Source organism: Branchiostoma floridae, chromosome 5 (assembly GCF_000003815.2).
Source record: "Branchiostoma floridae strain S238N-H82 chromosome 5, Bfl_VNyyK, whole genome shotgun sequence".
NCBI lineage: Eukaryota > Metazoa > Chordata > Leptocardii > Amphioxiformes > Branchiostomatidae > Branchiostoma > Branchiostoma floridae.
The window spans coordinates 14,530,807-14,552,868 of NC_049983.1; the positions used below are offsets into that span (position 1 = coordinate 14,530,807).

Genomic DNA, 22,062 nt, shown 5'->3' on the forward strand with positions numbered 1-22,062 from the left:
CACCACATTCACCAAACTCTGGCTCGGTCTGGGTAAGGTGGTTAAAAATAAAGGGTTACCATCTTCCGTAGTTACCGCTTGGGCCCGTTTCGTTTATACCACCGCGTAGCTAGCGGTAATCACGGAGGATGGTACCCAGGTTAACTAATCGATAACGCCATTAACCAATCAGTAAGTTAACTTCAAAGTGGCCTCTCATTGGTTAATACAAAGGTCAATCAGTGACCCAGGACCTCGGCAACCAAGATGGCGGACGAAGAGACGATGATTGTGATCGCGATTATCGCACTTTTAGTGCTCTTAGCGTTCACAGTGTTCTTCTTTCTCGTGCAATGTGGACTTTTCCACACGGTAGATGTCCGTGCGGGAACGCCCCCCATCCAGAACGTCACGATCATGTACAAGTTCCGGCAGGGGCCGTACAAAGACGCCGGCGATTTCTTCACGGACACCATAGAACTCGCCCCGACCAACAGGACATTTGGGGTTTATTATGATGATCCCAAACAGGTTGGAATGGCATCGTTTTTTGGTGATGATATGTATAACGGGTTATCCTTTTCCACATAACCCCTGCGCATCAAGTCACACAGAGCTGATGTGTGTGTATGTATCTGTGTGTGTTGGATGTGTTATGGGAGGGGGGGGGGGGCAAATTATGATGCTGCAAAAATTATAGCTGGACAAAGGACCCGGGTGGTACGTAATAGATAGCATTTAACTAAAATCGAATGTACTAAAAATTTGTTGGCCGATGCCTCTGGCAGGATGTTCCTGTCAACAAGATTTTTTTACACTGTTGACATGACGTTCCTGTCATTCAAGGTTCAGGTGCTATTGACAAAGATTTCTTTTTTACACTGTTGACATGACTGCTCCTGATAGGCTGTTCCTGTTGATAGATTTTTTTGCACTATTGACAGGCTGTTCCTGTCAATAAAAAATTATGGTTGGAGCTGTTTACAAAATGATCCTGTTAATAAGAACTTTGGGCACCATTAGCAGTATATTCCTATGATAATCTTGGCAATAACACCTCATCATCTTGATTCTGTCAACCCTAAACCCAAGGATAGTCCTGTAAAATTAGCCTTTTTTTAGATTCAATTTCCTGAGCAAGAATGATTAAGTAGAATAATAAAAATGGAAGTTTTTCTGTTCTCAACTTTGTTCCCAGGTATATGGGTTACTATGCATTACTGGTAGTTATGAATGTGGTGTCTTTATCAGGTGGAAGCTGAGCAGTGCCGCTACATTGTTGGCTGTATCATCAGCGAGGGGAGGGAGGCTCCAGACAAGGAGCTGATGGACAAGATGGCCGCTGAAGGCTACACATCCTTCAGGTTCCCTGCTGTCACTCATGCTGTCAAGACTCAGTTCCCCTTCGCCAACCACGTCTCCATTCTCATAGCTACTGGCAGGGTTTACCCATGTCTTGCTGCTTACATCAAGGTAAGGTTATGTGCAGGTAGTATTTTTGATTCAACTGGATACTTTTTAAGGTTTAGCTTGAATTAATGTAGTGTGGTAGATATGCTCTTTTCATCTGAGATCTTTACCTCAGGTTAGATTTGAATTAAACGTCATCAGGGAGGTACTAGTAAAAAAAAACATGACTTCATCTTATGGAAAAGGTAACAGTACTCTCCAACTCAACAAATATAATTGGCGTCATTGGAAGTTTGAATTGAATCACCGTTCTTATTCTCTCTGTACACATCACTTGGCATATGTGACAGCAATGGGTCAAAGGTTGTTGGAAAGTATTATTGTCAAGTTTCAAGGACAGTTTATCTTTTCCACAAAGTAACTTACCATCTCAGATGAAGTTTCATGCTACATTTTTTGTAATAATTTACCACACATCTTGTCTCATTCCTTAGGAACACCACCTGTGTGCACACCCATGTCTGGAGATCTACGATGAAAACTACATCCACTACATGGCTCCGCTGGCCAAGCAGATCCAGTTCTACGTGCCCGAGGTCAGGAGCGGCTCTCCCACCCTGTCCCTGGCAGAGACCACCAGTCCTGAGGACAGTCAGAGTGATGAGGAGGGGGAAACCTCCTACATGTCAGGAGACACGTCTTATAACACCACTCTGGACTCCAGGGATTTCAGCACTCAGGTAGATAGTTATAAAAAAAACATTATATAAGACAGGAGATAAGGGAGGACTTAGCCCAGAAAACACATCCAAAATAATGATGAAATTGTTTTGGCGGGCCACACCACAGCATAGTAGAGAAAATGCTTGATTTCACTTTTTCTATAAAAGTACATATACATGTAGTATCTGATTTCCTTGCATATCAGCCGATCACATTTAGTGATGATGTGTTTCTTTTTGACTGTATTCACAGAGTAGGTAGTGAAGATTTGACTGGTATAAGTCTCGAGTCCTTACAGCCATTTACAAACAACTGCTGTATATCCATTGACGGATGTCGAGTCTCGACATCTGTCAATGGATATACAGCAGTTGTTTGTAAATAGCTGTAATAACTTCTTCTGTAATTTGTATGATGTTATTTTTATGGTAAGACTAGCTACATGTCCTTAAAAATGTATGTTAGCTAATGGACTATACAAAGTTCCCACACAATTTGTTGATCTCCTGACAGGAAATTCGTGAAGAGATGGGCAAAGGAGAAGGGTCGGGGGAATCATCATTTGAAGAGCTGGAGGTGGAAGACGATTTGAAGGAGTGACCTGAAAAGCCATCATCAGAAACTGAAGGATTTCTGTGCAAGGATGTTGGACATGGTAGTTTGTCTTGTCATAGTGGGAAACAATGGCACTCCCAGCAATAAATGTGTACAAAAATGTGTAAGAGAGAGAAGATAGTCTTCTGTATGTTGATGTTGACAGATGGTCTACACCATTGCTGATCCTGTTATGTTCATGCAATGTTATTCAGCCTAGTAATTTTCATTTTCTAGACTTCTTTTAGATATTGGAGGAAAGTGATATATACTGAGAACTGACTAGTGCAAATACCGGTGTTGTCTTCGGACACTCTCAAAAGGGCATTCCATCCAAAGCCTACAACATTTAGTATCATCATATACATTTAGTATACATTGTATATATTCAGGTGTCAACCATGGTAGTTTGTACAAGTGCACAACTTCTCTTCAAAATATGTGCACCAGTAACTTCAAAGTTCATGTTGTAATTGTCCATAAAGAAGAGATGTCACAAGTCCATGAATTGTTGCTTTGGTTTGTTGCTTCTAAAAGGAGAGAGGTCATTTGTGAAAACCCTTTTTTAGGTATTTTGCAATATATTTGTTCTTCCAAGCAAACATTTTAGATACAACTCTTTACAACAAGAAGAAAGGGAAGATGTGTAATGAGAGAGTGACATCATATGGTAATGGTATTGCATTGTTATTGGGACCACCAAGGAAGTGAAAAACACTACTTTCCACAAAGTTGAATACTACCTCATTCCTTTGAATACCTCCTTGATGTATGTTGTGTAAATGTGTCTGTAAACATTTTAACTTTGTAACTCTTTTACACAACTTCAAGTGCACAGAAGCATCTACACAAGAGGTTAAGCTGATGAAGAGAAACATTTTCTTAGAGTTAAATATATAAGTCCAGAAATTTAACTCAGAATACATGTACATGTGGAAATACAGATCTCTACTTATAGCTTGTGACTTGTTCTGAAACATGCTGTTTAACACATACTAGTAACATTCCAAAACTGTTGAACACATTCAATGTGTCAGTTGTATGCCAACATATTTATGTTGCTAACAATTGAACTTGTTAATGATATTTTTTTGCTATATTCTTAGATAGGCATTGATATTAATGAGTTACATATTTATCTTTGTTGATGATAGATTATGTCTTACATTGAATAAAAAGCTTATTGAAAAATAGCAGCTCACTTTTCCTCCCTTGTGTCAATAAGTGCAAGCCTTTCTTTGCTGTATCAACTGCGTAACAATTGATTAGTGTGGCTAATACTAAAGAAGAAACAAACACAAAATACTACTGAGCAGTCCATTGCAATGTTATATCATTCAAAGGTGTCCAGTGTCTAAAAGTGTTTTATCAAGAGTGGATATTCATCATCATCACTAGCAAAGAGACCCCTATGTTATGATTGCCTTATCTGTGTTGTGACAATAATCAGATTAACTATGCAACATTACGGATTTATCTAACCACAGATTGCACTTGACATTAAGCACAACTCTTGCAACTTTAAAGCTTCCAAAGCTATATTGCTGATTGCCACACTCATATGTTAGCCATTTTTGGAACAACAATGTCAGTCACAGACTGGTTCTTCATTGAGTCAAACCAAGGCTTGGTCAAACTTAGTGCACAACTAGGATCGCAAAATGTCTCTTAACACACTTCCCTCCTCAGGCACGGGTAACTCCTCTGCAACAACAATGCCATCACCATGGCAACCATTGTCAGATTCCTTGTCCTCTAGGTTACACAGAAGGGTGTCATTCTCATAGGTGGGGAAGAAGTACCTGATGACAGAAGTTGAGATAATAGTTAGTGGAAACATACAAACGAATCAACAAAAGGCAAGCAAATGTGTAGATATGATTTGCGCAGCTTAGTTTCAGTCAAAATGCAGTTGTTCCAATGTAGGAAAACCAAAGACAAAGTAGTCTAGAGAGAATTGTCAAACTGTGACCAAACTACAAGTTTTAGTCCTCATTTGATGGTTCACCATGACAAGTTATGTTCAAAATGACCAATACTTCCATCTAACGAAATATCATCTTTGACATTTATTACATTATATCATATAAGAAAGGATGAAATAATGTACTTACTGTGGCTGATCCCACACAGACTTGTCAGGAAGGTCTGTGTGATCCTGGGAGGTCATGTGATCTAACATGGCCGCCCTAGAGGGGAATCTCTCCTGACAGTGAACACAGATGCACTGGTGCACCTGGCGCCGGATGTAGTTCACTAGTTTTATCCGCTGGTAGAACGTCAACTCTGGGAGGCAATGGTCAGAGACATTTAAGATGATATTAGATGTACCACACACATTCTATAGATACTTTAACAGGGGTACCATAGATCTCTACAAGTATCCATGAGTTAATATCAGCAAAAACAATGGACAGACCCAGGTGGGTTAGATGGTTCTGTCATATCTCATCATCATCATATCTGTACTGGGTAAAATGTATAGGACTCAAATTATACTTACCTAAAGACTCTTTCACATTGTGGAAATCAAAGGAATGGACATCCTGGAATATACAGATACACAAGAATGTGTCAGGAAATGTTGAGTGCAGAAATGTTTGAGATTCACTTTCCAATAAAATGCAAATCAGCAATATGAGAACAGGTTCTACAACATAGGATACTAACGTTACATTGTATCAACAACCTTTGTTAATAAAGCCATACTATACCATCATGTGTTCTGTTAGCTTGTCTATTGACTCTGCTGAGAAGTCACAGAACAGGCACACAGCCTGAGCACCCTCCTCCTCCCAGTCTCCCCACTCCCTGGGGAAGGAACAAGTAACAATCACACATTTGCAGCCAATGGCATATTAAAAAGCTGAACACCATCCACACACAGGTAAACATACCTGGCCCTGGTGCTGAACACCATCCACATACAGGCAACACACCTGTCCCTGGTGCTGAACACCATTCACGCATAGGCTGTGACGTGTATTACCATCATGGAAGTGTATAGAGGCCAGCAACCCAAACAGAAGAAGTACTCTTTCTAAGGCAGAGGCTCTGCTTCTTTCCATTATATCACTACTATGAATATGTCTGCTGACATCAGATTTACCTAGTTCATCTGGGTTTTGCTTCAAAACTGGTCTACCATCAAAGTGTGTATTGTATAAAAACTGATTGGAAGATCTACTCATGTTACTGGTATGACAATGACGTACTCCTCCTTGTCTGTGTCCACACTGACCACATCAGTGTCATCCTCTGCCTGGATAGACTCCCAGTTCTTCCCCAGCTCCTGTCCAGGAAGGAATAAACAAATTGATTGCATCATCTAGTTTTCTTTCAGAATAGCATCTGATATGATAATTGAAATCAAATATGTTGCAGTAATATGGACTGGCTTAACGAATAACATAATGGAATCTTTGCAAAAACTCTCTGGACTATTTGTCAGTAGAACTGTGTTCCAGAACTGAGAGTCAACAGAACACACATACTCACTAGGTAGTTGATAACATAGAATTTGTCGTATGCTGTGTTCTTGGGGTTAATCTTCTTATGTAGTTTCTTCCTCATGTGGTCCTTCAAAGTTGGCCTATCCTTAAATGTCTTTTCACAAAAAAGACATTGTAGCCTGTTGGGGAAAAATGGCAATGCATGAAAACATCTATGTGGAATCTTACAATTTTGTGTTCAATTGTTCTGTGAATGACATAGCTTATTTTCAAAGTTATAAGTTATTTTTCCAACAGCTCATCTCTTCTGATTGCGTCTATCTGTAAATGTTGGACCACAATCTATACAAGTGTAATAGCAGTATTTGATATGGTAGAACAGTCTTGCTATGTATTGACGCGATAAATTAAGTTATTACAAAATGTAGTTCAGTAACTTACCCATCTAGTTTTTCTTGTAGTATATCCAGGAATTCATTGGCATACACTGTAAGCAACATAACAGAATAAAACTGAGAACAATAAAGAATGAATATTAGACTGGATAAATCACCATAATCTCCTAATTTGGTATGCTTGTTAAAAATTAACAGTTGATTAGGAAGCAGAAGAGATGAACAAACCTAAGTTATCTGGCTGTCCCACATTAAACCCATGGTCAAAGGTCATGTGGTTGAAAATTTCACACCTGTAAAACAAAGCAGTCACCATTTCATTACAAAGAAACTTTTGAAAATATTTCCTTTTGACTTACTAAGTCAGTATGAATCTACATGTGGCAAGGCCAAAGTTGCCATTCATTTGTTTATTTGTTTTCATATGTAAGCACAACAAACCATACAAGCCTTTCACAGCATGTGAAGGCCAACATTGAATTGTTATGAATGTAATAGTTAGGCCACAGCAAGTAAATTTTATGGATGACATCCTCTGCAGACTGCAAAAATAGTGCAATAGGGCGAAAAAAAACAAGATGGGTGAAAAAAAACAAGATGGCTATATTGTCAACATAGGCACCATAAAGTTGTGATGACTGTTGTAAAAAGAATTAAAGGGACAAGGCATTCATTCCTGTATTCAAGAGATGAACTGGTGTGGTAAAAGTGACACTAGTGTGGTAGACTGGCATCACAAACAAAGTTGGTAACCACACTCATAGCTTCCATATTCGTGTCACTTTTACAACCACAACTACAGTCCTGGGTACCTCGCAAGTGTCACTTCTACACGTACAATTATTAGGCTACAACACTATATATTTGCTTATTTTGATACTTCATGATACGTCATGTTGACCATCCCTGCAGAAGAAAATTTTTTTTTCTTTCTGAAATCAGGCGAAAATTAATGTGCGCGCTGATGTCATCCATAAAATTTACTTACTGTGGCCTTATAACAAATACTAGTACAATTTTTTTCTGTCTAAATCTCATATCACATGTACATTAAAGACTTGTACTTTATATTGACTGTAACATACAGGCTAAAAATTAGTCAACCCCTGATGCATCAATACTTGCCTATTGCCTTGGAAGTGCATCTTACAGAAAAGACAGGCCCTGGAAAAGTTAGTGTCAGTCCTTTCTTTGTGCTGCTGGGTTAATATCTGCTCCTGTGTGAAAGTAATACAAACAGAGGCAATGGCAGACAACTTCACATGAAAGAAAAATACCCCCAAAAGCCAATCTCTCTCTCTCTCTCTCTATCTGGTTTAACATCCATTGTTGATGTCCAAAACAAATCAATCCATTAGTCAGCATACAGTAGAGACATGGCCCTCTTAAATGTACGATTCTAATCATACACATTATTCCATCCCACAACATCCAACCCTTGTAAGACGAGGAACAACGGACACTAAACCGGATTTTGGGATAAAGCATTACATAACAGTGTACTAGTCCATATCTTACTTATAAAAGCATTTACAATTAGATAAAGTTGAATAACTTATAACAATGTATGATTAAGGTAACAGGGAAGAATCGCTTACCAGCCTGCCCCTCTGCAGTTCCTCCCGAAGTTCCTTGTCTTCAGGTAGAACATCACACAGCAGGTAGAAGTCCTCACTGGGAGCTTTATCTGTGGGGTGGGTGTTGGTTCTGATCACACTGCAGAACTCTGTCAATGGCTTGTCATGAAGTCTCTCCGTCCAGTGCTGGGCATATCTGAAAAATGTAGTTCATTCAGCTGCAGTTTGACATTATATCAACAGGTGATGTTCCTAACTCTCAGTTTGGCATGTTTTTTGGTGACTTAATGGGATACATCAGGAGTGATGGCATGACATTTTAATTCTATATAATGGACATTCTAAATCCTTTAGAAGTAACTTCAAGAAAGCTGATATCATGCCTATAGGCAGGAATTTGTTGGGTTTTCAGGGATTTTAAAAATTGTCACGACCCCACCCCCCTCATATGGGCACAATCCAAAGCCAACCCATGATAGCGTCAATCTGAGAATTTAATGACAACTGTTGAGATTAAAACTTAATCTATACCAAGGAGGGTTAAATCTCCTTGCTCATACAAAGCCAGTTATAAAAGTACCTTTTCAGGTCAGCTATGAGCTTCACATCTGCGATGACTAGCTTATGTTCTACCAGTAAGTGTGCCAAGAACATGTCTCTGTCCACGTCAGAGTCTTGAAAAGTCTGGTCACACAACAAGCAGCACAGCCTGTCTGAGTCAGCACCAGCAGCTGCTGCATGATCTGTGGTGTTGTGTGGAGAGCTGGGAGTTTCCTGGTGCTCTGGAAGGGTGAGAGGCTCCAGTATACAGTTGGGTTTGTCTCCTGACAGACCTGAAACAAATGTACAGGGATGTATGAGAAACTGGACAGGCTTACGCGACTCAAGATGATTTATCAAAATCAATGTGCATATCCTGGCTAAATAAATCTTTCTTATTCATGACTTTCCCTTTGCATGACCATTAAACAGTTTGATCAAGACCATGAATGGCCTTTATAAACTTAAGAACGAGTTTGAGATTGGAGAAATCAAATGACTGTAGTTATGAGTAGAACAATTTTCTGCATAGCTGGGTGAATGTTGACAATACAACAGCTAAGCTTTTATACAAAGTAAATAACAACAAGGCAAGTGAAAGTAAATTTATGCCCCCCTCCCACAAAAACTTTTCCCAGTTCAAGATCTGCATATGTAACGTTACATGTACAGTTGTTATAATCTTGCTACAAAACAGTTCTCATACGTCTCTAGTGGCAGCTCTCTAGTGTGTTTGATATACTGCCCTAATCTCTGCAGTAAAAGAAAATATGGAAACAAATCTCTTCAGATTCACACACCTTCTCCACTGGACTGCGCCATGTTGGTTTAAAGTTCCCCCTGTTTACGTAATGAACTCGTCCACCTGTCACGTGACCAAAACAACATGGCTGCCAGTCAAAGTTCATTCGATACAATTTCGCCCGGGATGATTATATAAAATTATGCACCGTTTCATTGGAATTCTGGTCAGATCTGAGGTGTAAAGCGATGGCTACTTGGAGCCCCACTCCTCCGCACACTAAGTACGGAGTTGGTGAGTAGAACTTGTTGTTTGTTGGAATTTGATGGCATGTTTTCTGTGGGATGAATCCGTGCGCTTGGCACGGCCCGACCCGGCTGACGGTTCGTGTGGCGAGGGGAAATGATTCATTGTTGCAAAATTTCTCTTTACTGACTATTCCTCCTTAATGAAAACTTCCTGGTGATTGTAGAGCATTTACAAAGCATCTAGAATGACACAAGTTTTGCTTGCACGCCTACCCAGCTGCGTTTTCTAAACAACAGTTATTCATAAACGGGTGGGTGGGCCACACGGATCCCGCTATTTTGTTGAGGATACGTGAGATCGTCAGGGGCTATGCGGGGCTGTGGCCTCAGGCGCTGGCGGAGGTTTGACGCTATCGTACCACATCTGCCTGTATCAAAATACTTCCCCATCGATCGTGCACATACACGAGCTAACGGGTGCTTCTGTACTCTTCTTGTCCGCTGTTTACTGAAGAATTTGGAGCCGGAGGAAGTGGTCAAATTTGATCCACTTCTCCCCGGTCGCAGAGCACGCCCCCTGTTGATATGTATTGATATGCATGTTTACAAAATGCCAGATGTCATAATGCACCATTGTTCCTATGGACAGCGTTTCTGCACTCCAAAGGAATTCTACTACTCATTTGTTCAGCCCAGAATAGCCAAGTTCAAAGTGTTGTTACTGAAACACTCTATGAATACATTGTAAGGCTGATATTTTGTCAACGAAAGTGATGTGACTTTTTCAGCAGGTGGTCTAATCACATTGGGGACAAACATAAGTTTACCACTAGTTGAACAAATAAACGGGAAATACTATAGATAAATATAATGTATAATCTGACTGCTTGAAAAAAGAACTGTCATTTTCCCAATTTCTCCTTTAGATTAAGAAAGATTTGATTGAATTATATTGTGTTTCATACTTTTCTGTTGTTAAAAAGAAGACCATTGTTTGCCGGGATGATACCTCTGACTTTTACCATCTATTTGATAGATTTATATAACTTAACCACAGCTACAGTGTGATATATGATGTGTGACTAAATGCACAGATTAGTACATTGGTTGCTCATTTAGAGAAGAAAATTCCTAACATTTGCAGGAAAGACATTTGCATCTGAGTATTTATTTACACAACAATGTTGGCACATGGCACTAATTACCAACTTGTTTTTATCTAAATTATGGTCATTAGCTGTATGTAATTTGCACTATCTCTTCAATCACCACCTGTCTGGGGAACTCCACTGTTTGCAATATCCTTCTGCATTATGAGGAGCTGCCAGAAGAATATATGTCTACTCAGTCATATCCGTAAACAGGATATACTAGTAACGGGTTATCTGAATACACAAAAGAGGTGCCATTGCTGCATCTTCTTTGTACAATGTAAATATATCACATGGGCTATCACTCATGGTTGACGTCTTCGCTTTCTCTATAGCAGACATAATTTCCTCTTCAAATTGGAACTACTACATTATATTTCTTTCTTACAAAACCCTTACTGTCCTAGTATCTTTAATCTTTGTTTAAATATTGAACTGCTAGAACAAGTTTGTACCTGTTTAGTCTGCCATTTTCCAAGAACAATGCACACGTTTGAAAGTCCAAAGAACAGGTGGTCTGTACAGGTTGCAAAGTAGGACAAGCTGCAATGTATACATATACATGTGTATGGTCTTAGATTTGCCTTTTTCCTGCCAGACATCTGCTCCAAAATAATTAGAGCAGCCAGATGATTGAACTGTTGTTATCAGTGTGTTTTATGGTGGCAGCATCATGCAATCAGAAAGGGACAAACACCCAGAAATGACCACCCAGGCCACACCTTTGGGACACAATCAATTTGCACCTGCTGTAGTGTCAATCAATTTTTCATTAGGTTCACCTGCAAGCCTGATTGCTTACAGACAGATTGGGGGTGGGCTTTGTATGTTCAAATTAATCACAATGCAATAATTAGATAGAAAGGGGTTTAGTTTTATTCTCTTATTCCAAGGAGATTATGTGAGATTTGCTTATAAAAAAGGAAAGTTAAATTGCAAGCTGAAACTTGAAAAAAATAGAATCATGATTCATTTTGATCTAAAATCCTAGATAGAGAGCTGGATGATTCAGAGAATGAATATAATATTTATAGAATTCTATATGCTTTATCAACAGAGAAGACAGATTTTCATGTGGCAATTGATTACATATAATCACCCACCTTTATTCTAAAATATAGGAACAGATTTGGGAGGCATTTAGTTTAATTTATATTTCATCCTATATGTTTATATTTTTGTCTCATCACATTATTGTATGCCTGTTATTCTTGTAGATAGTGTTGCTATAATGTATTACGGCATATGTTAAATCAAGATACCATAATTTTGAAGTACATGTGCAAATAAGTGAGATGCAATAGAAATATCAGAAGTTTCCTCCAAAGCAGTTGAGATTGAAATTGTAATCTTATTGTGTTCAAATACTCTGTGAAAATCTAGGGCAAAAATTCTCCAATGCTAGATGTTATTCCTGTGGGACTGATTACCCTATTTTTATGGAACTAAGTCCTTGGCCAAAATATAGCAGTATCCTCTGTAGTATTACTACAATTCATCAATTTTGTGGTGGTAAATCTACATTAACCTGTTTCCTGGTTTTTATTTATTGTTGGATATACTTCCTCATCTTCTCCTATTGGCTGTCTGCTGTTCTACCTTTTAGCATACCGGTATTAGAGGAACAACTGGCATGACCTGATAAGAATGTGCAAATTGTATAGTGCTATTTTCTGCTTAAATAGTCAGATATATGTGGTTGCTAGAAAAATGTGAAAACACAGATGGTGGTCATGTATCCCATCCCAATCTTATCATAAAAAGCACCTGTGATATTTTATATGACATGTCTTAGAATGTGCTTCATCTGATATTCAGATATCAATTCAGCTATGATGCAAGAAGGATAAAATGAGAAGGTTGCATGTTGTTTGATGACTTTATCACAGATTTTATGCTGACATGTAATCGGTAACGTGACATTTGCAGTTTTCCCTGGTGTGTTTTCCTGCAAATCTCAGTCGACCCCATTTGGCATGCAGCATTCCGCTAATGGCATCTGGTGATAAGGCTGGGGATTTGTCTGAAACACTAGGAGTAAACAACAAACAATCCATCAACATCAAGTTACCATCACTGGTACTGGTAGAACTGGTGCCCCCCTCCCACCCTGCCTGATGATAGGTTAGTGAGGGAGAAATGACAGTAATTTCAGGGGTCATGGCTGTTGCTGCTGGCACTGTTGGTGTGGAACAAAGCAGTACAGTCATCATTCTTTTTACAGACTGCTTGGAATATTCCTACAATTCTGTTTTTTCTCTATATTCCCCAGGAGAGTTTATCATACCATTCTTTACAGAAGATACATGGATCAAAATGTGGATGATTGTACTATTTGTAGCATCTGTATTCTTATTTTTCAATGACTTCTAATATTGGTAATTAACCGTAAAAGAAGGCAAGTTAGCATATGAGAATTAGAAGTTATTTTAAGACGTTGCAGTGTTTTGGGATAGCAACTTGTTTTTGACAATTTTTTTTCAATGATGAAAAAAATTAAAGAGCATGCTTTACAGCTTTATATCTCTTTATTGTTGACTTGTGTCAACAGTCTCAGTAATTTCCTGCAAATAGCTATAGACATGCCAACACACTCTACTCTGTAATTATATGATTTGAACCAAACGTAGGGTCCCTGTAGTTCCATGTTTATGTCCTCTAATAACTGTGTCCCTATTACGCCAGCCTTTGTGAAGGTTGGTTTGACCCATTTTCAGTGTTGTCAGTTAGATTTGATAATGTTATTAGTTTAAGCTGAAAACAGATGTTGCTAGTATTGTGGCCTTCATGACTTAACCTTCTTATCTTAGCAGTGCTGGTGTTCCTTGTGAGTCTGGCACATCATATAGATAAGTACTACTACTAGGTAACTTCTAACATTGCCAAGTCGACATCTTCCACAGCTTTGTCATCATAGATAGATTATATATATTTGATATTCAGACACAATCATCCAAAGTTCACTAGGTCTGCATTGTCAGTATTTTGCCACCATTATTTCAAAATAGGAATGGTTCATCTCAAAGTTTATGTCTAATACATAAACTAAAGTGAAATACAATGAAACTGTTGAAACAGATCAACATATTCATTGTATACATATGTTATTGTGTACATGATTGTGAATTGTGTACATGATTTCTAGACCCATTCTAAAGATGCAAAAATTGGATGAAGCCCCCTTCCACAGTGGCATGACCCATGTTGTTTGTAGTGAAAGTGCATGGCATCTCTGGAAGGTACTTGGGCCCATACCTCTGCCCTGTTACAGATATGATAGTCAACAAACGCAGTGCCCCTATAGCACAGCTGTGTACATGTATGGTCCACGTATTTGGGAGCAATTTTGTTGTGTTACAGTAGTACTCTTCTCTAATAGGTTTGAAAATAGAAAACTGCTGTCCTGATATGTTTTTTTTTTACCACATGAAGTTTATTTTGTTGAATTTTTATTAAGTTGCAAAGCCATTTAGTCATTATGCTGAGGACTGCTTTTAATATAAAGTGGTTTACGTAAAGAAGGACAAGAAGATAATTCTTCCAGAGTATATTCATATTCCGCAAGATATTGGTCCTTGTATGTACACATAGCAGAGGAAATGCTTTTTCTCTTTAGGTATAAACTTTTGTTTTCAAATTTCTCCTATTTGTCCAATGCCTATATAAACCCTATGTGGTAGGTCTTGACCATAAAGACCTATCAGGATGGACATTGTTGCCAGGCAACAGTGCCAGGAGGTCAAGTGGTGGGTATCAATTTACATAAACAGTGTATTTCAGTAGAGCCTAAGTAATGATGATGCTCCAGGAGCCCCCATTAGGAACATTAGGTTTTAAACAATTACATGTACCATGAAAACTATACTAACATCTTTTTACAATTTACAATGACAGATTCCTGGTGCAATGTTGATTAGGTACTTGTTGTAATTATTTATCATGATCATTGAATACCTATATGATTTTTTAGAAGGATTAGATAGCCTTTTCAAACAAAAAAAGATTATCAAGGATGTATGCATATTTAGCATGTGCAGTGTTCAGCAATGTTCTTCAAATCAATGTAGTCCTGTAAAATGGTGGCGCTCAATTATGATGTAAAATCCTTAGCTCCCCTCCCTCCAGGTCTAATCACTTTAATTATGTCCACCTCATGTAGTACCCATCCATTCTGTGACACAGGCCATCCTTTGTGATTAGCACATAGGCGTGAGAACATGTGTCACCAGAGTGAGAAATGTTCTTCTGTTGGACTTCCTCTCAACCAAGGAGGTTACTTTCCTCTCCTGTACAGTACCAAAGTATATATAGTACAAAATACAAATGTTATATTTAGAGTTGTGACCTATTTTTCTGAAGAATGTTTAGGAGTGAATGTTGTCCAGTTTTACACTGTGTAGTAGCCAGTTGGTATGTGATGTGACCTGAGATGTTCCAGTTGATTAGGTAGGTGTTCCTGTGAGACACACAAACAGGAAACTGAATACCATTATAAAGTCTACATGACAAACTGATGATTAGGTAGACCTATTCAGATTACATGCTGTGTTTTTGTCTAAGAGAAGTGTCATCAGATATGTTTGTGATATCATCTTATAATTATATGCTACGGGTCTTGGTTGGAAATGGTTTTTGCATTACAAAATATCTTCAAACATCTACTTGGTAATTACTATTGGCTCACCATTTGAGAGGCCACAGCACAAGTCACCCTCCATATGCCGCTAAACAAATAAAGATAAATCCCATATTTCTGGCAGGTTTGTAGAATTTTATTAAATAGGATATGCTTTGAACTTGAAGTTGTCATTTGTCTAGAAAATGCATAATGTGCATGTACATTAATTGTACCACTGCCAGTTGGCTTGCCCAATGCTGGTATTATTACATGTACCACACCCATCCAGTTCAAATTTAGAAAATGCTGGGCTTGTCATCCACTTAGTGATTGGATGTAACCTAGTGCCGACCCTTCCAACGATGCAGGTCAAACAAGTTCATCTACAAATATTGAGGAAACGTCTGGCTTTTTTCTTGACTTTGAACCTGTCTCATTGATTATATGCCACTGCAAGCATTGTGCATGTGGTCTAGTTGGTCCCAGTAAAAACTGTAATGTGATTACTGAACGTGAATGTCCTTGCCTCAGGGCTGATTGTCTGGCTTCAGTATAATCTACCATCATCTCCATTCACCACAGGAAATTAGATCTTATGGAGACAGTATATTTCTAATCCAATTTCTGGTTTTGTCCATTTACGTTTGGTGATAAAACATGTTTTCAATATTTTTTCACTGAAAAATTTCATCATTGGGTATACAAAAGGTAGTTGTTGTTTTACAGTTGCATACACCAGGTCAACATTCTGTTGGTCAACTTTGAGCTAAAATAAAAGTTGTCAACTTTGCCCGACATTTTCACAGGTGCTGTCTGACCCCCATATGGTTCCTTCTGTACTGTTCAAACATCATACTATTCATAGTCAGGACCTGTTTGTTGCTGAAGGTTGGAAACAAACACTGCAACAGTTGGCTTTCAATTCAAGGGAGAAGGTGTAGGGCTTGTCTTCAGTTTGTTTGAGCCCAAAGAAAGGAGAAGAAAATCTTATATGTTTTGTTTTGAGATTAGGAGGAAAGGATTTTGTACATGTATTTAGCACAAGTGAAGTCCCTTCACAAATCACACACCTAGGGCAATGTCATGTTCATGGTCACTTAGCAGAAATCCATGGTCACTTGGCAGAAATTCATTGTTACTTAGCAGAAATTCATTGTTACTTAGCAGAAATTCATTGTTACTTAGCAGAAATTCATTGTTACTTAGCAGAAATTCATTGTTACTTAGAAGAAATTCATGGTCACTTAGCAGAAATTCATCGTTACTTAGCAGAAATATATATTTACTTAGCAGAAATTTATGGTCACTACACGGAGTTGCACTCATCCAGCTATGGTAGCCAAGATCGATCATGATTTGATTAATAAAACATTACCAAGGGTAGAATTTGATTTGATATTGATTTGTGGTTCTCCTTTTCAGAATCCAGACAGAATATTATAAGTAATCACAGGTAGTCATATCAATGTGAACTGTGAGGTGTTATTCATGTAAAAGAGCGGACCAAATGGAAAACCACTTCAGCCTGATCAATGCCATAGCATGCAATTACTGCTGTTCACTCCTGTTGCACACAAGATTGCTAATTAAATCCTTTATTTAAAAAAAAGGAGAAATACAGAATTTAGAGAAAAATTTCAGTAACATAGTTGAGAAGGTATACAAATAGAAGATATGAAATTGGATAGAATGTTTGATATTGATAAAATCATATGTATGTATGACTAACATATTTGTTTTTGTTCTCCAGCCATAGACAACTATGTGAGCAAGTTTCCATGTGGGGTAGATCTACAGATTGGAGAGACTGTGCAGATTTTAGAAGAATGTGCAGGTATGAGTTTATGGTTCTTTCTCATATGTTTGAAAGAACTGTTTATAAATCCCTACCTGGCATTCCTGACCTTATGTTGACAATAAATAAAGTATGTGTTCTATGAGAAAACATGTGCTTGTTATGCAATAATTGCAAGATATTACATCATCATTATTACCTGATTACGTAACTTGCCTGTATGTTAGATTCTTTTTTCAAATCTTTATATTAACAGAAATGAACTTAACTGAAATCTTTTGCATCTTTGGAAGTAAAACTAAATTTTGTTGTGTGACAAAGTGATATGGACAAATGAAGTTGGAGAAAGATTTGTAAATATGAATGTGTAGACCACAGGTAGAATAGCCTCTTATGAGGCTAATTGTGGATCTAAATAAACTCAAACTCAAACTCAAATTTAATTCATTTTATTTCTGCGATGAAAAAAATGTCTGTACCATACAGTAAGATTGTGTCTAAAGATGGGGATGGATCTAGGCTGGGACTGTCATAGCCTGGATCTGTCCCAGTCTGGATTCGTCATCATTTGGCATGAGGTTTGAGGTTATGGAACTCTAGTTGTCACTAGTAAAGGTGTGTTTGTGCATAGTGTATTCTTTGCTCTTGAATTGTTATGTCTTTCCACAGGATGGTACAGAGGCTTTTCTTTGAGGAACAAGGAGAAGAAGGTGAGGGACTGAAGCACCAAATCAGCTTTAGTAGATGTTTATCTACATGTACATACATTAAATGATTTCTGAACATCTTCTCACATTAGTATCAGCATTTATGGCTACAAGGTTTACATGATATCACTCCTGGTAGTGGTAGCTGAATACATGTTTCAGGAAGCCCATATCGTTAATTTGCACTCAAAGCAAAGAAATATGACATGTCCCAGTTAATATTGTAAGCCCATGTGTTGAGAACTAGATAACACAGTAAAGCACATTGGCGGTATTCCCACTTGGCAAAAGCACAACCATACTGATATTTGAAGTCTTGCTGTGCCTTGAATTTGTTGTTCTAGATTATATGATGACAGTTGGATTGGTGTCTATCAAAACATAGTACATGTAGTAGACTAGTGATATATTACATGTAGTTGTCATCACTGGATACACTGAACTCATCTCCATAGTTACAACTTACAAGTCCTCACGTCCTCTTTAATGCGTTCCAAGTTATCCAATCTTGAGGATTCTTTCACAATACCCAGTTTGACATGAAAATTTATGTTTGTATTAAAGCTGCAATTACAAACAAGAATTTTGTTTCTAAAATAAAAAGTGATTAAAAGAACCTGTCAAGTGAAGTTCAGCTGGCACTTTAAAAAGTAGGTCATCTCTTCATTAACAAGCGTTGATATCCAATTTTCTGACACAGAGTGCCTCCCTATATTGTAATCTGTGAGATCTTGCTCCATGTAGTGGAAGACTATAATGTTGGACATCAAAGGAGTGGACCTTACAGGCCACTGCACAAACCCAAAAGAATTTGTTCCTCACGATCGGACGGCTGCCAAGACAGATTAGCCCATTACTTTTTATGTAAGAAGTCTTCAGGGACCTTGATGTATTAGATGTTCTTCCATTTGTAAAGAATACTTACCTATTTTTATTTCTTCTAAGTTACATAATGACTTCTCGAAAGGAAAGGAAAAGCAGTTACTGTAGTGTTACTAAGAAATTCTGGTGTTCAGAAAACAATCAGCTTGCTTTGGAATGTCAAACGCATGAATGGTCCATTGCCATGGTAACAGCATGTTGGTATGGATAAAGGGCTTCCTGAAGTGTATGTACCAAGGGAGACTTGGCATTGTCCTGTCTTTGTCTGATTTGAATATGGATTAATGTTAAGTGGGACAAATTTGTCATACTGAAGTGAAGGCCTGAAATACCTGCCATCTACTCCTGAAAAAACAAGATTTTAGATAGAAAAGTGAAAGTGGTCTCAAACCAGATACTGTTAATCGCACAGAAAAATTAATTTCCCACATGTCTTTACAGAGAAGACACATGTTATGTACAGTATTTACAGGTTCAGTGTACCTTGGAAAACCCCTTAGCTCTTTCTGAGACGTATAATGAACAGAGGACCACAGCTTAACGTCCTGTTCAAAGCACTGTGTACTACAGGGTATGTATGTCGGGTTAGCGACGTAAGTGGGATTCAATCTGGGATCCTTGTGGTCCATGTTTCTAATTGCTAAACTATGCACGCTGCAATAGAAAGGACTTGATTTTCTTCTGTAGTATGTTTCCAAATACCCATTACAATTCTCATATACATCTCCTCTATATATCTCAAATCAGACATGTTCTTATTATCCCTCCCTGACATATTAAGTGGATTATCCCTTTGAAAGGGACTGAATGTTTATGTCCACATTTTCGGACAAGTTGCCAAAACTCCCCATGTCCACATATCCTGCCTTTTGTGAACACGGTGTTTCAAAAAAGTACTGTTTATCATAGAAACCTCGGCCATGACCTGGGGTAGTTCCAGTCACGTACACTGAATGTAGAATGACTTGTTGTGTGGTAACAGTGGTCTTGGGTAGTGTGTATGTGGGGAGGAAGGGGGCTTTGATCCATGAAGGGGTGAACTGAAAAACAAGCACACACTTTCATCTCCTTTATTTATGGTCTTGTATAATTGGTTCAGGTCATGGCTTCTTTGTCAAGTCTGCCTCAGTCTCTATATCCCATTGAGATAGTGGTAACGTTTACAAGTCAAGTGAAATGAGAGGCAAATTTGTACAATACTTTGTGTCGCATATGGTTGTAGTTTTAGAATTGTCAAAACAAATTTATCAATACTTTCATCACATATGGTTATTTTTCCTACATTAATATTGCTAGAGAAGTATTAAAACCATTCATATTTTACCCTTCAGGGTGTTTTTCCAGCATCCTATGTCCACCTGAAAGAGGCCAAAGTGGAAAATATAGGGTAAGAATCTATTGTACAAAGTGAAACAATTTTTTGTTATATATACAGAACTAAAATAGTTAGTTATTCAGGCATATTTTTGTTTTCATTATAGATTGACGTAATGTTGTAATTATTTTTTCGAAAAATGATTATGATAGTAACAAGTAAAGGCTTAAGTAAGTGAAGAAAAACATTGACTAATATGAAGAAAAAGTGATACATGTAAGTTCCTCTGAGGCTCTCTTTCAGAACATATTGCAGAAACCTTTGTGTTTGTCTTAATTTAAGGCAATATGAAACAGTCAGTCCTGTGGAGAACCCCACTGTGCTGGAGGTGACATCAGTTCTCAGGGAATGGGGACAAATGTGGAAGAGACTTTATGTGGTAAGAAATGCAGTCTTTAGCATAGTTTTGTCACATAAGTTTTGTCCTCTGCAAAGTAATATGAAGATTGCTTTGTTTGTGATGTAAATTCTCTTTGCTTTTGGGGATCAGGAAACATCTGCTTCTGCCTTATCTTCTGTCGTCTATAATGTATCTCAAGATCTTTCCTCATCCTCTGCTGTGCTGTCCTTTGCTATACCCATTGTGTACAGGAGCATCAGAGCCAGCTGTTCCACACAGTCAAGAAGCTGATGTTAGAGCTGATCCAGATGAGGAGGCAGCTTATGTCGGGCACACTCACACAGGTAACCCCTTGATAACATGGCTTTTCTATGTGTTCAGTTCAGTTATGAACTATGTGTTAGTGTGATGAATGTCTTGATTAAAGCTTTGAACAAGGTTTATCTGATGATACACTGTTCTAAGAACCTTACAAAGTTATCTTGATTTCCATCTGTGCTGTTGACATCATTCCCTCTTTCAGTATAAGAAGATCATCTACATATTTCTTTTCTCTGCAGGACCAAATCAGGGAACTCAAGCTGAGAATTACATCAAAGATTGACTGGGGGAACAGGTAAGGGAAGGAACTGTCATACCAATCATCTGTAAGCTTCTTTAAGAAGGCTATCTTAAGTATCTTGATATCTTTACCATCTTGATGGTTTCTTTTTCTTGAATGGATTTGTACTAGATGAACTTTCTAATTGGATAGGATGAGCTGATACTTTCAGTTTGGTAGTTATAGGTTTTATCAGAACAAATCTCACAAAGAAAAAGTGTCACTTACATGGTACTGAGGCATACATGCATTATCGTGTAAAGCTTCATGCTTAAAAAACTCACCTTTCCTCCAAGTTTGATAAACTTTAGATGACTGAACTGTGACCTTCCCTAACTGTGTATAGGAAACTTGGCCTGGACCTTGTACCAAGGATAGATGGGGAAGTTGTGGATGTGGACAGAACCAGTGCAGTTCAGCTCTATCAAGTGGTTTGTACTATCTACTGCAGTTTACATGCAGACAACTATATCTACAGTCAAAGTGTTCATTGTGAAGAATAAGAACATACAGAATTTATCATGTCAACCTATCTGAAGAAAATAATCCTACAAGAACAAAAGGCAATGTTGGATGTCTTCTAAACAGCCCTCATTGTATAAAATATAAGGTAAAACTTTGTATTTTTCATCTGTATGATAGACTTTAAATGTTTGAGCTAACATTGTGTGGCTGTTCTGAGACTTCGTATAATTCCCACTGTATAATTCTCACTGCTTGAATACGAACACTTGGTGACTTGATACCTGCAACACTGTGTGCTTTCTGAGCTGCTCATTCTCTCTTACCACTTGCAGCATCTTAGGAGCCAGCAAGATACACAGAATTCTTCAGTGAGTGCTCCCCTATTTCCTTTAAGTTAAATCTAAGAAACATTTACTGGCTGAATAGGGAGGAATTCAAAAGGTGGAAATTCTCCTTATAGAACTTTTG

At 38.1% G+C, this 22,062-nt stretch overlaps 3 protein-coding genes across 3 annotated transcripts in view; 2 read left to right on the top strand and 1 right to left on the bottom strand.

Moving 5' to 3' along the window:
* The first annotated feature begins 205 nt into the window (after positions 1–205).
* Positions 206–3,899, top strand: LOC118415552 (testis-expressed protein 264-like). Its single transcript, XM_035820236.1, has 4 exons — positions 206–510; positions 1,231–1,452; positions 1,884–2,129; positions 2,626–3,899. The coding sequence occupies exons 1-4, from the start codon at positions 247–249 to the stop codon at positions 2,710–2,712; spliced, it is 819 nt and encodes a 272-aa protein (XP_035676129.1). The 5' UTR covers positions 206–246; the 3' UTR covers positions 2,713–3,899.
* LOC118415551 (zinc finger protein 277-like) lies at positions 3,602–9,604 on the bottom strand. The gene is made up of 12 exons (XM_035820234.1): positions 9,471–9,604; positions 8,711–8,963; positions 8,152–8,326; positions 7,679–7,770; positions 6,782–6,846; positions 6,600–6,645; positions 6,205–6,337; positions 5,922–5,998; positions 5,421–5,517; positions 5,210–5,252; positions 4,821–4,992; positions 3,602–4,508 (listed from the first exon to the last, which is right to left on the bottom strand). The coding sequence occupies exons 1-12, from the start codon at positions 9,490–9,492 to the stop codon at positions 4,355–4,357; spliced, it is 1,329 nt and encodes a 442-aa protein (XP_035676127.1). The 5' UTR covers positions 9,493–9,604; the 3' UTR covers positions 3,602–4,354.
* Positions 9,551–22,062, top strand: part of LOC118415544 (dedicator of cytokinesis protein 3-like) — a gene marked incomplete in the record, with an annotated part of 60,575 nt that continues 48,063 nt past the window's right edge. Inside the window, 9 exon segments of the mRNA XM_035820224.1 lie at positions 9,551–9,706; positions 17,180–17,263; positions 17,894–17,934; positions 20,145–20,200; positions 20,471–20,567; positions 20,780–20,872; positions 21,089–21,144; positions 21,476–21,560; positions 21,927–21,962. Of these exon segments, the coding sequence (XP_035676117.1) occupies positions 9,661–9,706; positions 17,180–17,263; positions 17,894–17,934; positions 20,145–20,200; positions 20,471–20,567; positions 20,780–20,872; positions 21,089–21,144; positions 21,476–21,560; positions 21,927–21,962 (594 nt within the window).

Coding starts and splice junctions, on each gene's coding strand:
- LOC118415552 (XM_035820236.1), top strand. CDS start 247: ATGGCGGACGAAGAGACGATGATTGTGATCGCGATTATCGCACTTTTA. Junction 511..1,230: donor ATTATGATGATCCCAAACAG/GTTGGAATGGCA, acceptor TGTCTTTATCAG/GTGGAAGCTGAGCAGTGCCG. Junction 2,130..2,625: donor CCAGGGATTTCAGCACTCAG/GTAGATAGTTAT, acceptor ATCTCCTGACAG/GAAATTCGTGAAGAGATGGG.
- LOC118415551 (XM_035820234.1), bottom strand. CDS start 9,492: ATGGCGCAGTCCAGTGGAGAAG. Junction 7,771..8,151: donor AACTGCAGAGGGGCAGGCTG/GTAAGCGATTCT, acceptor ACTTTCACACAG/GAGCAGATATTAACCCAGCA. Junction 5,253..5,420: donor AGCTAACAGAACACATGATG/GTATAGTATGGC, acceptor TGTATATTCCAG/GATGTCCATTCCTTTGATTT.